The sequence below is a fragment of the Vombatus ursinus genome, unplaced genomic scaffold (assembly GCF_900497805.2).
Source record: "Vombatus ursinus unplaced genomic scaffold, bare-nosed wombat genome assembly UNPS02014943.1, whole genome shotgun sequence".
Taxonomy (NCBI): Eukaryota; Metazoa; Chordata; class Mammalia; order Diprotodontia; family Vombatidae; genus Vombatus; species Vombatus ursinus.
The window spans coordinates 176704-193651 of record NW_020954721.1 but is presented as its reverse complement, the minus strand read 5'-3'; the positions used below and the strand labels follow the sequence as shown (position 1 = coordinate 193651).

The following is a 16948-nucleotide window of genomic DNA, read 5'->3' as shown; positions in this document are numbered from 1 at the left end:
TATCATCTCTATCCTGATTATTCTCAAATTTATCTATTCTGCTTGAAACTCTCTACTAACTTCAAATATCATATCTCCAACTGCTATTCTAATATCTTGAAACTAGATTCCAATGGACGTCTTAAATTCAGTCTATTCACAATAGAATTCATTATCTTTTTCAAATATACACACACATATATATATATACACAAACACGCACACACACATGTACATATATACACACATATATACATATATATACATATATACACGTATATACACACATTATATATTATATATATACACATAATATATTATATATATATATATATATATTATGTGTGTGTATTAGCATGATGTCTTCTCCATTACATTGTAATCCCTTTGAGGGAAAGGATTGCATTTCATCTCTTCTTGTATTCTCAGTGTTTATCATTATGCCTGGTATGTAATTGGTGCTTAATGAATGTTGATAGATTGATTCACTGGGTCCCAGTTATCCAACATCTTATGCAGGAGCAAGGTTTCCTTAAATGAATGAAGACAAAAGGATGGATTGTACAGCCAATAAATATTCCATGAAACTTGAAATTTTGGCCTTATGTAGTTATTTTGATAACAGAGAGATGGGTATGTGAGCTTGGATCCATCAATGTCAACTGTCATGCGGTCATGAAAATCCTACTTTGAAATACAGTATGCCATTTTCACACCAACATATAATGTCAAAGATCATTTTAAAGTGTCTAGAAGCCATGTGATCAATATAGTTACCTATTCCTTGTTAATAAGTTTTGCATTGTCCAGTAGGTCATTAACAATATTTCCAAATTGTGAGTTCAGAATTGGAAGCTCCTCTATTTGCACAACTCTAATCTCAGAAACACGGGACAGAAAATCCATCTGCTTGTTTTGTTCAGTTCCTAGATGTATTCTAAGATCTACAGCACATCATCATTTCTTTTCTGTGTGTGGTTGATAGGATCTTAGAGAATATTTAGTCCAAGCTTAAAAACATTTAAGCCCATGGAGGTTAAAGGATTTGCCCAAGGCCACATTGTTAGTAAATGTTAGGGACAAGATGGGAGACAGTTTTTTTTTTCCTGAATCCAAGTCCAATACTCTGTCCACTATGATACCTTGCTTTTTCTGTGCATAGAGAATTTTACCTATTTCTTTACATTCTTTCTCTCACTTAGGTCCATGCTCAAAAATTACCAACATTTTCTTTCTTTCCAATTTGCTGTGGATGAGATCAACAAGAATCCACGTTTGCTGCCCAACATAACCATGGGATATCAGTTGTTCAATAACTTTCATGACAGCAATTCAGCTGTGGAGAACTCCTTGATGTGGCTGTCAGGAAGGGGTCCAACCATTCCTAATTATAATTGTGACAGGCAGCACAAGTCAGTGCCTGTCATTGGAGGGATGTCAATGATAGTGTCCATGTCTATGGCCACCATGTTAGGTCTCTTTAAAGTCCCACAGGTAAGATAAACCAGGGCTGTTGCCCGTTTTATCCACTATGTTCTTTGCATTTAAAATAGCAATCCGTTATAATCTATCCTGATGCAGCATAAGTGATTCAACTTACATTTATCAAGAAATTCTAGAAATTCTGTTCTGTATCTCCTCTTCTGAAAACAGGAGATACAAAAAAGGGTAAGGGGAAAAATCTCTTTCATCAAGGAAGTCACTTTATTCTCTAGATGAGATTGTGCTGAGTTGGTTTATTTGGTTTAACTCCGATATTCTCAGTTCATCATTTTATATTTGTATAAACCTCTATAGACTTCAGATGGAAAAAAAAAAAGATTTCTCTTTCCCTCACCTAAGAATATCCCAAAGGAAAGGGCTCTGTTTCTTTTCATTTTGAAATTGAATTATGTTTTTTTTTCCCTACAAGGATACATTTCTAGTACTTCCTTTCAGTATTCTGTGCCAACAAGTATTATCCAATTCTTTGTTTATAATGATCTCCAAGTTCCAGCTGAGAATTTGGCTCCTTCCTGAATCTAGGCCTGTTTTGCCAAATATATGTGATGTATTAAATATGCTTTACACATTCAGGTCAACTCATTTATATTATTTCATACAAATCTGTTTCACATGTCTGGTTGTTGTTGTTGTTGTTCTTGAAGTTAGGAGGACCTGTGTTCAAATCGAGACTCAGACACTAGCTGTACGACCCTTGGCAAATCATTTGACTGGCATTTCTCTTATCAGATATGATTTGGAGCATTTTTCATTGACTATTGATAACTTTAATTTCTTCTGAAAATTGCATATTCATATGCTTTGACTATTTATCACCAGGTTAACAACTTTTACTTTTTATACATTTGGCTCAGTATCTTATATTAGAGAAATGAGGACTTTATGAGAAAAACTTGCTGTAAAATTTTTTCCTCAGTTTCCTATTTTCCTTCTAATTTTGACTTCATTGGTTGTATTTTTGCAATAGACTTTTTAAAATTTCATGTAAATAAAATTATTCATTTTATGTCCTATGAAGTTCTCTATCTCTTGTTTGGTGATAAATGTCCCTTATACATAGATCTGACAAGTATATTTTCCCATGATACCCTGATTTACTTATGATACCATGTTTTATGTCTAAAATATTATCCATTTTGACCTCATCTTGGCAATGGTGTGAGAGTATTCTATGCCTAGCTTCTCTCAAAGAGCTTTCTAGTTTCCTCAGCAATTTTTGTTGAATGATGAGTTCTTGTCCCCAAAACTTTGTGTTTATTAAACATTAAATTACTATGGGGAAGTACTACATATAGTGTGTACCTAAGCTATTCCACTGATACACTTTTTAATTTCTTAGGAAGGAAAAGATTATTTTAATGGTTATCACTTTGTCATAAGAATCCCTGGAAAAGTTCTAAAATGATTTTCAAATTCAAATAAGAATGATAGAGGAAAATTAGGTAAAGAAATGAAAGCAAAGGAAGGATATTACAAAAGACATTTAATGGCTTGGTAAAAGAGCAAAAAAAAGTAATGAAGAAAATAACACCTTAAAAAAAAGTACTGGGCCAAATGGAAAAAAAGGTGCGGAAGTTCACTGATGAAAATAACTCCTTAAAAAGTAGACATGGCAGGGGCAGCAAGGTGGTGCAGTGGATAGAGTACTGGCCCTGGTCACGAGAATCTGAGTTCAAATCTGGCCTCAGACACATGAACTTACTAGCTATGTGACCCTGGGCAAGTCACTTAACCCCATTGCCTAGACAAAAAAAAAAAAAAATAGACTTGGCCAAATGATAAAAGAGGTCTACCTCACTGAATAAAATAGCTCCTTAAAATTTTGAATTGGGCAAGTGGAAATCAATGACTCAATGAGACAGCACAACAATAATAAAAAAAAGGCAAAAGAATGAAAAATAGAAGCAAATGTGAAATATCTCAAGGGAGAAACAAGTGACCTGGAAAATAGATTGAGCAGTGATAATTTAAGAATTAGTGGATTAACTGAAAGCTATGATCGAAGGAAGATCCTAGATATCGTCAAGAAAGTGGCAAGGAAAACTGCCCCAATATGCTTGAACCAAGTAAAAAAGATAAATTTTAAAAATCTCCGCTGATTGATGATCATGAAGTTAGACATAACTGAAAACAATTAAACAACAAATTCCTAGTTCTTATAAGAAATATTTTAATCTAGTTTCTCTCAAAGTTAAGTTTAATATTGTACTAAAACTTAAAACTTTTACATAAAATTCAAAACTTAAAACTTTTATATCTATCAAATCATTGAAATTATTTCCTCTTTTTTTTCACCTGAAGAAGGAGTCAACTTTAATGAGCATTCACTATTTTTTTTATTCCATAACTATTCAGACTCCATGGTTATTTTTTCTGGATGTGCATAGCATTTTCCATCATGAATCTTTCAGAGTTGTCTTAGACCCTTGCATTGTTGAGAAGAACTAAGTCTATCAAAGTCAGTTATCACACAATGTGGTTGTTACTGTGTTCATTGCTCTCCTGGTCTTACTCATCAGTTCATATATGTCTTTCCAGGTAGTTCTGAAGTCTCGTTGCTCGTCATTTCTTATAGCACAATAGTATTCCATTACATTCATATACCACAACTTGTTCATCCATTTCCCAATTGATGGGCATCCCCTCACCTTCCAATTCCTTGCCACCACAAAAAGACCTACTATAAATATTTTTGTACACGTGGACCCTTTTCCCATTTTTATGATCTCTTTCAGATACAGACTTAGAAGTGGTATTTCTGAATGAAAGGGCATGCAAAATTTTATTGCCCTCTAGGCATAGTTGCAAATTGCTCTCCAGAATAGTTGGATCAGTTGACGACTCCACCAACAATGCATTAGTGTTCCAATTTTCCCACCTCTTCACCAACATTTATGATTTTCCTGTTTTGTCATGGGAGCCAATCTAATAGGTGTGATACAGTAACTCAGAGTCATTTTGATTTGCATTTCTCTAATCAACAGTGATTTAGAGCACTTTTTCGTATGACTATAGATAACTTTAATTTCTTCCTCTGAAAACTGTCTATTCGTATCCTTTGACCATTGATTAATTGGGGAATGACTTGTATTCTTATAAATTCAACTCAGTTCTCTGTGTATTTTAGAAGTGAGGCCTTTATCAGAAATACTGACTGTAAAAATTGTTTCCCAGCTTTCTGCTTCCCTTCTAATCTTGGTTGTGTTGGCTTTGTTTGTGCAAAAACTTTTCAATTTAACTTAATCAAAGTCATCCATTTTGCATTTCACAGTGTCCTTTATCTCTTGTTAGGTCATAAATTCTTCCCTCCTCCATAGACCTGATGGATAATTTTTTCCTTGCTCTCCTAGTTTGCTTACGTATCACTCTTTATATCTAAACAATGTATGTATTTTCACTATCTTGGTATAGGGTAAGAGATGCTGGTCTATGCCTGCTTTCTGCCATACTATTTTACAGTTTCCCCAGCAGTTTTAGTTAAATAGTGAGTTCTTATCCCAAAAACTGGAGTCTTTGGATTTGTCAAATAGTAGGTTACTATAGACATTGGTTGTTATGTCTTGAATACTTACACTATTTCTCTGATCCACCACTCTACTTCTCAGTCAGTACCAAGCAGTTTTGATGATTGCTACTTTATAATACAATTTAAGATCTGGCACAGCTAAATCACCTTCCCTTGCATTTCTTTTCATTAGTTCACTTGATATCCTGGATATTTTGTTCTTCCAGATAAATTTTGTTATTATTTTTTCTAGCTCTATAAAATAATTTTTGGTAGTTTGATTGGTATGGCACTGAATAAGCAAATTACCTTGGGTGTAATTGTCATTTTTATTATATTAGCTTGACCTACCTATGAGCAACTCATGTTTTTCCAATTATTTAGATCTGACTTTATTTGTGTGAAAAGTGTTTTGTAATTGTGTTCATATAGTTCCTGGGTTTGTTTTGGGATGTAGACTCCTAAGTATTTTATAATGTCTACAGTAAGTTTAAATGGAATTTTTCTTTCTATTTCTTTCTGTTGGTCTTTGTTGGTAATGTATAGAAATGCCAATGATTTATGTCAGTTTATTTTATACCCTGCAACTCTACTAAAGTTGTTTATTATTTCAAGTACTTTTTTACTTCATTCTCTAGGATTCTCTAAGTATATCATCACGTCATCTGCAAAGAGTGATAGCTTTGCTTCTTCTTTGCCTATTCTAATACCTTCAATTTCTTTTTGTCTCTTATTGCTAAAGCTAATATTTCCAGTACGATATTGAACAACAGTGGCTGATGGTGGATGTCCTTGTTTCACCTGATTTTATTGGAAATGCTTCTAGCTTGTCCCCCATTATATATGATGCTTGCTGAAGGTTTTAAGTAGATATTTATTATTTTAAGGAAGACTCCATTTATTCCTATGCTCTCTAGTGTTTTTAATAGGAATGGGTGTTATATTTTTTCAAAAGCTTTTTCTATATCTATTGAGATGATCATGTGATTTCTGTTAGGTTTGGTGTTGATATGATCAATTATGCTGATAGTTTTCCTAATATTGAACCAGCCCTGCATTTCTGGTATAAAGCCTACAAGGTCATAGTGTATCATTATTGTGATAAGTTGCTATATTCTATTTGCTAATATTTTATGTAAAATTTTTGCATCTATATTCATTAGAGAAAATGGTCTATAATTGCCTTTCTGTGTTTTGATTCTTCCTGGTTTAGGTATCAGCACTATATTTGTCTCATAAAAAGAATTTGGGAAGACTCCTTCTTCACCTATTTTCCCAAATAGTCTATAAAGTCTTGGAATTAATTGTTCTTTAAATATTTGATAGAATTTGTGTGTAAATCCATCTGGCCCTGGAGATTTTTTCCCAGGGCTTGTTCAATCATCAATGGCTTGTTCAATTTCTTTTTCTGAAATGAGATTAAGTATTTTACTTACTCTTCTGTTAATCTGGGCAATTTATATTTTTGTAAATATTCCTCCATTTCACTAAGATTGTCAAATTTATTGGCATACAGTTGGGCAAAATAATTCCTAATTGTTGTTTTAATTTCATCTTCCTTGGTGGTAAATTCACCCTTTTCGTTCTTGTCACCAGTAATTTGGTTTTCTTCTTTCTCTTTTTTAATTAAATTAACCGAAGGTTTATCTATTTTATTGGTTTTTTCATAAAACCAGGTCTTAGTTTTATTTATTACTTCAATAGTCTTCTTAATTTCAACTTTATTAATTTTCCTTTGGTTTTCAATATTTCTTACTTGGTGTTTAATTGAGGATTTTTAATTTGTTCTTTTTCTATTTTTTTAAGTTTTGTGCCCAATTCATTAATCTCCTCTTTTTCTATTTTATTTATGTAAGCATTTAGAGTTATAAAACTCCCCTTAAGAACCGTTTTTACTGCATCCCATAAGTTTTGGTATGTCATTATTGTCATTCTCTTGAATGAAGTTATTGATTGTTTCTATCCTTTGTTGTTTGATCTAACCATTTTTTAGGATTAGATTATTTAGTTTCCAATTTTAGGCTATTTTTCCATGACCTTTTCATACATATAATTTTTATTGCATCATGATCTGAAAAGGACGCATTTGATATTTCTGCCTTTCTGCATTGGATTGTGAGGTTTTCTTGTCCTAGTACATGATCAGTTCTTGTGTATGTGTCATGTACCACTGAGAAAAATAGTATATTCCTTTCTATCCCCATTCAGTTTTCTCCAGAGGTCTATCATACCTAACTTTTCTAACGTTCTATTCACCTCCTTAACTTCTTTCTTGTTTAGTTTGTTGTTAGATATATCTAGTTCAGAGAGGGGGAGGTTGAGGTCACACAGTAGTACAGTTTTGCTATCTATTTCTCCCTGTAACTCCCTGACATTCTCCTCTAAGAATTTGGATGCTATACCATTTGGTGCATATATGTTTAGTAATGATATAACTTCATTGTCTATGGTGCCTTTTAGCGGGACTTTGTTTCTTTCCTTATCTCTTTTGATATGATCTATTTTGGCTTTTGCTTTCTCTCAGATCAGGATTGCTACCCCTGGTTTTTTTAGTTCAACTGAAGCATAGTGTATTCTGCTCCAGCCTTTTACCTTTACCCTGTGTGTGTCACTCTTTTTCAAATGTGTTTCCTTTAAACAACATATTGTAGAATTATGGTTTTCAATCCATTCTGCTATCTACTTCCATTTTATGGGAGATTCCATTGCATTCACATTCACAGTTATGATTACTATCTGTGTCTTTTTCTCCATACCCTTCCATACCCCTGTTTGTGCTTTTCTTTCTCCTTTCTCCTTTTCCCTCCTCATTAGTGTTTTGCTTTTGACCACCACCTTCCTCAGTCCCTCCTCCCTTCTATTAGTCCTTTCCCTTTTCTTCCCCTTTACTCTTACTGCTTCTTCCCTTCCTTCTATCCCCCCTCCCTTTTCTTTCCCCTTTTCCCTCCTACTGGTTGTAGGGCAAGTTAGATTTCTAGACCTAACTGATTATGTTATTCCCTTCTTGAGCCAAACGTGATGAGACTTAAAGTTCAAACAATGCTCATCTCCCTCCCTTCTTTCCTTGTGCTGTGATGGATTTTTGTGTTTTTTCCTGAAATATAATTTACACTTGTCTGCCTCCTCCTTTCTCAGTACATTTTCTTAGATCAGATTAATCCACTTCCCTGGATCCATTTAACCCATTTGATTAGATTTTTTTTATCATTACATCAAAGTCAACTTATATCCACCCCTTTTATGTATACTCCTTTGACATGGTGTAATAACATTACAGTTCTCAAGAGTTACAAGTGTCATCTTCCCTTATAGGTAATGTAAACAGTTTGCCCTTATTAACAACATATTGTATTTTTCTGTCCCATTTATCTTTTTATGTCTCTCTTGAGTCTTGTATTGGAAGATCAAATATTCTGTTGAGCTCTGGTCTTTTTATCAGGAAGGTTTGGAAGTCCCCTATTTCATTGAATATCCATCTCCTTCCCTGAAAGATCATGCTTATTTTCATTGGGTAGTTGATCCTTGGTGGTAATCCAAGTTCCTTTGCCTTACAGAATATCATATTCCATGCCATCTGGTCTTTTAATGTAGAACTGCAAGGTCCCATGTAATCCTGACTGTGGTTCCATGATAATTCAATTGTTTCTTTCTGGCTGCTTGCAATATTTCCTCTTTGGCCTGGTAATTCTGGAGTTTGGCTACTATATTCTTTAGTGTTTTCAATTTTCAGATGTCTTTCAGGAGGTGATGGGTGGATTCTTTCTATGGCTGTTTTACCCTCTGGTTCTAGGACCTCAGGGAAGTTTTCCTTGATGATTTCCTGAAAGATACTGTCCAGGGTCTTTTTTTTTAAATCATGATTTTAAGGTAGATCAATAATTTTTAAATTGTCTCTCCTGGATCAATTTTCCAGGTCCATTGTTTTACCAATGAGGTATTTTACATTTTCATCTATTTTTTTCCATTTTTTTTGTTTCTGTTTGACTGATTCTTGCTCTCTCATAGAGTCATTAGCTTCCGTTTGGCCAATTCTAATTTTTAACAATTTCTTTTCTTCTATTAGATTTTGTACCTCCTTCCCCATTTGTCCAATTGTATTTTTTAAGGACTTGTTTTCTTCAGTGTACTTTTTTTTTTCCAGTTGGTCAATTGGATTTTTTAAGGACTCTTCTACCTCTCTCATTTGACTTTTAAAATCCTTCTTGAGCTCTTCTAAGAAGGCTTTTTGGGCTTCAGTCCACTTCATATTCCTTATTGAGGTTCCTGATGTATGTTTGTTGACAATGTTGTCTTCTTCAGAATTTCTGCCTTGATCTTCACTGTTCTCATAATAGGAATCTATGATACGTTTCTTTTTGTTCATGGTGTTTGCTTATTTCCTGGCCTTGAATGAGATTGAGCTCTACTGCTGGGGACCCAAGCTTCTTGTTTTGGGAGCCTAGGGCCTGCTCACTGGCTTTGGGTGCTGGGGCCTCTGATGTTGGCATTTGGAGGCTTCAGGGTTCTGGCTGCTTACCTGGTATTGGGCTGGAATCAGTAAGGCTGGAATAGGGCAACTCTAGGTTACTGCTTTTCCTTTCCTTTCACTTTCTTAAGTTCCTTTCAGATTGATGTTGTAGGGTGTTTATCCACCTGAGGCCCTTTGTAGTGCTGCTTCCCTTATTTGTGCTGAGGCACTGGGAGACCTGTTTGATGTAGAATGCCAAGGCACTTTGTGGTTTTCTGAACTGGTTTCCACTGGTTCCCCCACCCTCACTGAGGCACTCGGAGGTCTAGGTGTTGGTGTTTGGCTGCTGCACCACCTGGGTTTCAGGATCTCCTCCTGGTGTGCTAAAGTGGGACTTTTGAGTAGCTTGCTGGAATGCCTCCCATTCTGTATTACTCCACTTCCCCCAGAGCAACAAGGGCCTTTCCTGTTAATCCCTGAAGCTACCTGGGCTACTGGACTGCTGCTCCCCTTCTTTCTTCTCATTCAACTGTTCCAGAGTTTTTCCTGGGGTGATATTTTCTGGACTTTTATAGGTTGATAGAGGAGGGTGAGAGCTGTAATAGCTTTTTGTGCCTTTTCATGTGTTGTAATTTACCCTTGTCTGACTCCTCTTTTCCTTTTCTCCCAGTACTATTCCTTTTCAGCAGTTAATTAGATTTTTTTATCATCACATCATAGTCAACTTATATACGCAACCTCTGTGTATGTATACTCCTTTTAAATATCATAATAACAATACTGTACACACACACACACGCGCACACAATCACATTATTTGGACAACAGGTAGTGCTATGCAGACTTAATTCTACACATAAATACTTAATCATTTCCAAGGGGATGGATGGGATTTCTGTGGACTAATTTTCCTAGTTGCTTAGGTTAGGAAATTGAAACAATAGTGGCGACAAATATGGACTAAAAAAAGTAAAGATATTATTGTCTTTCATACTTGCATTCTAGTATACTAACTCAGAGATATTTGAGTATTGCAACTACAACATTCATCATTGAAAAAATAATTTTTATAGTTCACCTGTCTTGTTTATATAAAGTCGCTATAAAAGGAAGAAGGAAGGGACAAAGTGATAACAAAATCAAGAATGCCTCTTCAAGGGCACAGACCAACCTGACAGAAACATAACAGAATAAATTTTCTTTAGTTGTTTTTGATTCTAGGTAAAAGTCATAGGTTAACCTTTCTTTTGGAGTAGCCCATCATGTAACAAAATTCCCGGTTATTTACAGGGCATGATAGTGAATTTCAGGATTAACTAGGTGGGAAATTTTCAGAAAATTCAGAAAAGAAATAGCATGAAAGGGAAATGAAGTCAAGAAGTTACTACCATTATATATGCTCAGTTATCTTCTCAACCTTCCCAGGTAGAGATATCCAACTGTAGAAGTTCTCAGAAGGCATTCCTTTTGAGAAGTGCATGGCCTTTACCTTCAATAGTGTATTAGTGACATGGTAATGATTTAGAAAATCATATCTGACATCAAAACTCAGAACAATATCAAAATATGGTTCCCTGAATTCTTGCCTCAAATAGCAAGGTCCACTAACCACAGCTTAGGGCTATGTATGGTCATTCTTCTTCTCATCTTGTTGAAATAATAGTCAACATTAAGCAAATACAATATCTTATTAATCTTTGCTAGTTTAAATCCTTCCTGGAGCAGAAATGGATTATTAGAAATTAAGAAAATATCACATTCTTTAGTGTCATACACACAATGGAAGCATTATAGTTCACTCAAAACCCACAAAAAAACACTGGTCACTATAAACTTTCATTCTATAAGATATACGTATTTCAATAATCCGTATTAATTAAAGAATCATATTAATCCCTGAAGTAAATATGTGTATGTGAATGTGTGTGTGTGTGTGTTTTTATATTTATATCAGGCATCTGCTGAGACAGCTTTTGGAACTAAGTAACTTAAATTTCTAACTTCAATACATACACCAGATACAATTTTGCAATTTTTGTAAGCAACAATCAAAGAATCTGGTCGATAAAAATCCCTTCTTATAAATAAAACTGTTAAGTCTCCTTTTTCTAGCTAACAGGACTTTTGTCGTTGTTCAGTTGTTTTTCAGCTGTGTCTGACTTCTTAATTCCCTCTTGGGTTTTCTTGGCAAAGATACTGGAATGGTTTGTCGTTTCCTTTATTTGCCATTTTGGAGTTGGAGAAACTGAGAAAAACAATATTAAATTATTTACCCAGGGTCACTCAATGAATAAGTATCTGAGGACGGATTTGAATTCAAGAAGATGAGTCTTCCTGATTCCAGGTCCAGCACTCTATCCACTGCACCACCTAGATACTCAGTGTAGAAATCATTTCTCATTAAAACTGATTCATCACTTCAGAGTTTTACAATCTGCTGTCTGCAAGGCTGATAAACTTTATGACCCTGCACAAATAGAAGTTCCCCAGAGTGAAAAAAAGTCTGTGATCTTTTTACCAATCAGTAAATGATCATCATTATATGTTTCAAAGTTAAAAGTACCTAATTAAATACTTCATAGTTTTAAAACATTGTGACCATATTCTTTAACAGCTCAATTCATAATCAAACCACATATAGATTAAAAGAGGCTTTAATTTCCTAAGAATACAGTTATATCATTCTCTAGGTATCATTTTATTCAAATTAGAAGCATTTCTTATACATTGATTTATCAAAAATCATAATACAAGGAAAGATAGATTAGCAACAGCATAAATAATATTATGGACATTTGAACATAACACAAAATTTAGTGTCAGTCAAAGACATCAATTCACTTGAATATCTTGTTAAATCATCTTACATAGAAAATTACTGCATCCAGTTATCAATTTGTCATTCTATATTAATCTCACTCAAAGACCAATATAGAGTAATTACACTTTTCATTTTTATTCAGGAAGTTTACAAGAGCATGTTGTTTTAATACCAAATATCATATGTATTTTGTATTAAAGTGTGATGTACCTATTTAGATAGTTGGACATCAAAATTTGCCTCATAAGAGAATATGTCTCACTCTAAATGAGACCAAGTTATAATTTAATTTGGGTAATTAAATAAAATCTGGATTTACAATCACAAATAATATCATTCAAAGTCCCAATTTTTCCAAGGACCTTTAGCTGCCAGTACATAAAATTACAAAATCCATTGCTTTCAGTTAATTCATTTCCAAAATTTTATGGGGGAAAGATCACATTCTTCTCTCCTCTTCTGCAGCCCATGAGGCCATCAAAAAACATGGAAATTGTAAACTTAATACTATGACTCTATCCTGACACAAATATTGAAGCTTATCTTTCTATTTGTCCTTCAAGGAAATAATTTTAGTATGTTATATTCAAATACTTCTATGACACAAATTAATTACTATAATTTGTATTTAGTAAAGTTTGACATTTGATAGACTATTATTGAAAGTGACATTTTTTCAAAAAGTTTCTTATATCCTTCTTATCTCAATGAGATAAAAAAAAAACCTGTTCAGACCTCTCTTTTCAAAACTCCAAACCCTTGTGCAAAACCTCCTTTCACACTGACAGTACAAATGACCTCCAAATTTCTTTGACTTTCTAGTCATTCTTGTCTTATCTCTACTTGCTTGAACCTTCTCTCTTTTTTCTTATAGTGAACTTTGATTAAAGTCCTTCAAAGTACATCTCTCTTATTAAGCTCTGATTCAATATATCACTTTATAATTCACTACTTTTATTTTCACTACATCCTTAGTTCCCACTCATATACCAGTCTGATTCTACACTGAATCTTTCTTGTATGAATTTTCTTATCTTTTACATTTTGAAGGATAGAGCATATTTCCCCATCTTTTTAGGTGATGTTGTCACCAACTTACCTAAACAATTAAGTTTTTTTAAATCATTCACAGAAGAAAATTCAGTTAAGGCATCACTTGATAAAGCCTACAGCCTACAGATTATATATACATATATGTATATATATATGTTATATATACATATATGTATATATATATTATATATATGTATATATATGTATATATATATATATATAAAGTAAGCATTTATTGTTTTTGTACTTTAGATATTTCAGTTTTGTCTGACTTGTGATCCCATTTCAAATTTTCTTAGCAAAGATTCTGGAACAATTTGCCATTTCCTTCTCCAATTCATTTTGACCATAATTTGAATGTAATCTTAGTTTTAGTTGACTACAAATTCACTAAGATATTTCAGCATTTACAGACAAAATTCAAATTATAATTTATAAATTTACATTTGAATATTACATTTCAGTCACAAATTTAGTCTCTATTCCATTTACAATGCTGGAAATTATCTTTTTTTTCTTGTTTGTCTTCATTTTTATGTCTAAATCGGGCCAGGATTAAAACTGAGAAGGGAATATCTTGTAGTTTTTCCTCATCTCCCACTGAAAGTCCAATTAAAGGGTTCATGAAAGTAAATAGCAGCTTAATGAAAGGAAAGCTTAGTACAAACATGGAGTATATCATGGATAGCAGGGGGAGTTGTTTCACATATAAAACTTTGGGAATTAACTTAAAACCATGCAAGATTTAAAAATTTAAAGCAATTATCATATTTTGTGATGTCGGCAGCTTAAAAGAGGCTGGTATCAAATGAATGGCATTAATATAGTCTTCCTCATTGCTTTATAGGATGAATTAGCCCAACCTTTGAAATAACAGTCCCTTGATGGGAGCAATGTAACAGTTTACTGTGCCACATAATAGGAATCTCCTTGGGTCTCACACAATGGTACCTCTTGTATTCACCACAATTAGTCTCAATCACTAAGCATATCTCTAGATCTATTTCTCATGTTTCCCCGAATAACTCAATTTGAATGTTTGGTATTAATATTTTTAAATTTAATTCCTACATATCAGAATTTGATGATTTTTTTTTGTTTTGTTTTCCTCCTATTCATCTGGGTATTATCTTGATGCTTCCTTTCTCATATATGCTCATAAGTTCTGCAAAACTATTTTGCATTTTTCCTGAATGATTATCATATGTATTTCTTGTTGGTTATTCATTTTAAGTGATGTCTGACTTTTCATGACTCCCTTTTTTGGAGGGAAGAGGGGGGTTTCCTGGCAAAGATACTGAAGTGATTTGCTATTTCCTTCTCCTACTAATTTTACAGATCAGAAAACTGAAGTAAAAATAGGGGTAAGTGAATTTCCCAGAGTCATACAGTTAGTAAGTATCTGAAGCTGGATTTGAACTCTGGTCTTCCTGACTCCAGGCTGGCACTGTATTCATTTACACCTAGCTGTTCCATCGTATTTATTGCATTGTAACTTTAAAAAATGTCCTATTCTTCTGGGAGACTTACGATCAACTGGAGCCTTATGAACAGAACAGTTAAATGATTGGACCTGAGTCTTAAAGATTCTTATTTCTGTATTGCTGTGGAGATTGGATTGTAGAGTGGATATTTGGATCTAGGTAACTCAAATAGGATGTTCTTTTTTTTTTATTTAGATCAGCTACAGCCCATTTGATCTTCTGGCTGATAAGGTCCAATTTCCATATGTCTATCCTATGGGCAGCAAAGAATTCACTCTGCACCTCGCAGTGGTCCAACTGATGATACATTTTGGCTGGACTTGGGTTGGGTTGGTTCTTTCAGATGACACAAAAGGGGAGAAATTCTTCAATGATCTGAAAGAGGAAATAGTCAGGAATGGTTTGTGTGTGGCCTTTAAGGAAATTGTTCCACCACAATTTGACTATAGACATTATGAACAAGTTAAATTGTTTTCCAGGATCACTGCATCATCATCGAATGTGATTTTCATTTATGGAGATACAGACTAGCTTCTAGCATTATCTTCTACAATATTTAATTTTGGACTGCATGGGAAGATGCTAGTCACCACTTCCTCCTGGGTTTTTTCTGAAGTTTCTAATAATAGATAGACTAGCAGTTTCCATGGTACAATGATATTTTCTCCTTCTAAGATGAAGGTTCCTCATTTCACAGATTTTCTAAGTAGAGTGAACCCCACTATGCACCCTAATGATATTTTCCTAAAGATTTTCTGGGAATCTGCCTTTAATTGTAAGCTTTCAGAAAAAAGACCTGAGGAAATAGTTTATGTCTCATGCCTAAAAAATGTTTCCCTGGCAGATGTAAGTCCTTTGTATTTTGACACGATCATATTGGACTTGAGTTCTAATGTCTACCATGCAGTGTACTCTGTGGCCTGTGCTCTCCATCAAATGTTTCAGTCTGAAGAAAAGGAAGTGTCACAACTTGAAGCAAATCCAGTTCTTTTTTCAAAGGTAACATTTCTCTTATACCCTTAAGGCTCAGCATAAACAGTCTTCATCACCCAGTGGCTAGGTATCTGTTATGTGGATGTTACCAAAATGACCTGTGACATTAGTACTCCTTCTTAATCCCTACTATCTTGTCCAGTCTGTTTTCATTCACAATTACATTTCATTCTGGATGAAAAAAATAGCATTACCTTAGAAAAATATCCAGTTATTTTGACTCATATGGCAGTTGGTGAAAATATTGGTGTTTTTCCTTATGCACATCTCTCTGGGTACAAGTCTATGTGACAAGAGACTTTCTTTAAATCCACTTCAACTTAGGGACTTTACTATGGACAGAGTCATGATCCTTATTATGCTATGATGCTTCAGGAGATTTCTAAATAATTAATTTTATTCTGACATCTATAATCGGATATATTTTGAACAATGTATTTGATATTTGTTCATGGGTACATTTGCTTCAATGATGCATTTGCTTGTTTGTTTGTTTGTTTTTTTAAAGTCAGAGAAATCCACCAGTGTTGATGGTATTTTAGATATGATTCTTACTGACATAGAAAAATTGGTTGCTGGGATGGAAAGGATGGAAAAATGGAGTCTTAGGGAGTGCCCATAGTCTCTTACAAAGAAGAAAGAAGAAGACAAAATCTGGTCATAGAATGATATCCAGTCTTGATTTGGAAGAACATATTTCAAAAATTTAAAAGAGGGATAATTTCTTTGAACTAAAGTCCTACAGAGGCCTTCATCCCAGAATAAATGACAAAATTTCAAGAAGTTAATCCAATAGTCAACAAAGAAAAAGACTCCAATGAGGAAGAAAAACAGGCATTGCTTGTATAGGCCAATGTTGAGGACAGAAACTCATCAATCAACTCAGATGTATTCTCTCTTTCCTTCTCTGTATACACACACACTCACACACACACACACATAGACACACATACACACACATATACATATATAAACACACAGATATTCTCTTTCTATATATGTATGTGTCTATATGTGTGTATACATAAACACATATAGACATATACATATGCATATGTATGTGTATGAATGAAATAAAAAATGACCAGGTAACAGATGAACCATACAAAGCATGGAATCATACTCGAAGGAGAGCCAAAGGTCAGAAGAAATTGAATCTTGTA

The 16948-nt window shown here is 33.9% G+C and overlaps 1 protein-coding gene across 1 annotated transcript in view; it reads left to right on the top strand.

Annotated features, from left to right (window-relative positions):
* Positions 1 to 16948, top strand: part of LOC114029958 (vomeronasal type-2 receptor 26-like) — a 31703-nt gene that overhangs the window by 5063 nt on the left and 9692 nt on the right. The window contains 2 exon segments of the mRNA XM_027844605.1: positions 1182 to 1473; positions 14988 to 15791. Coding sequence (XP_027700406.1) covers positions 1182 to 1473; positions 14988 to 15791 — 1096 coding nt within the window.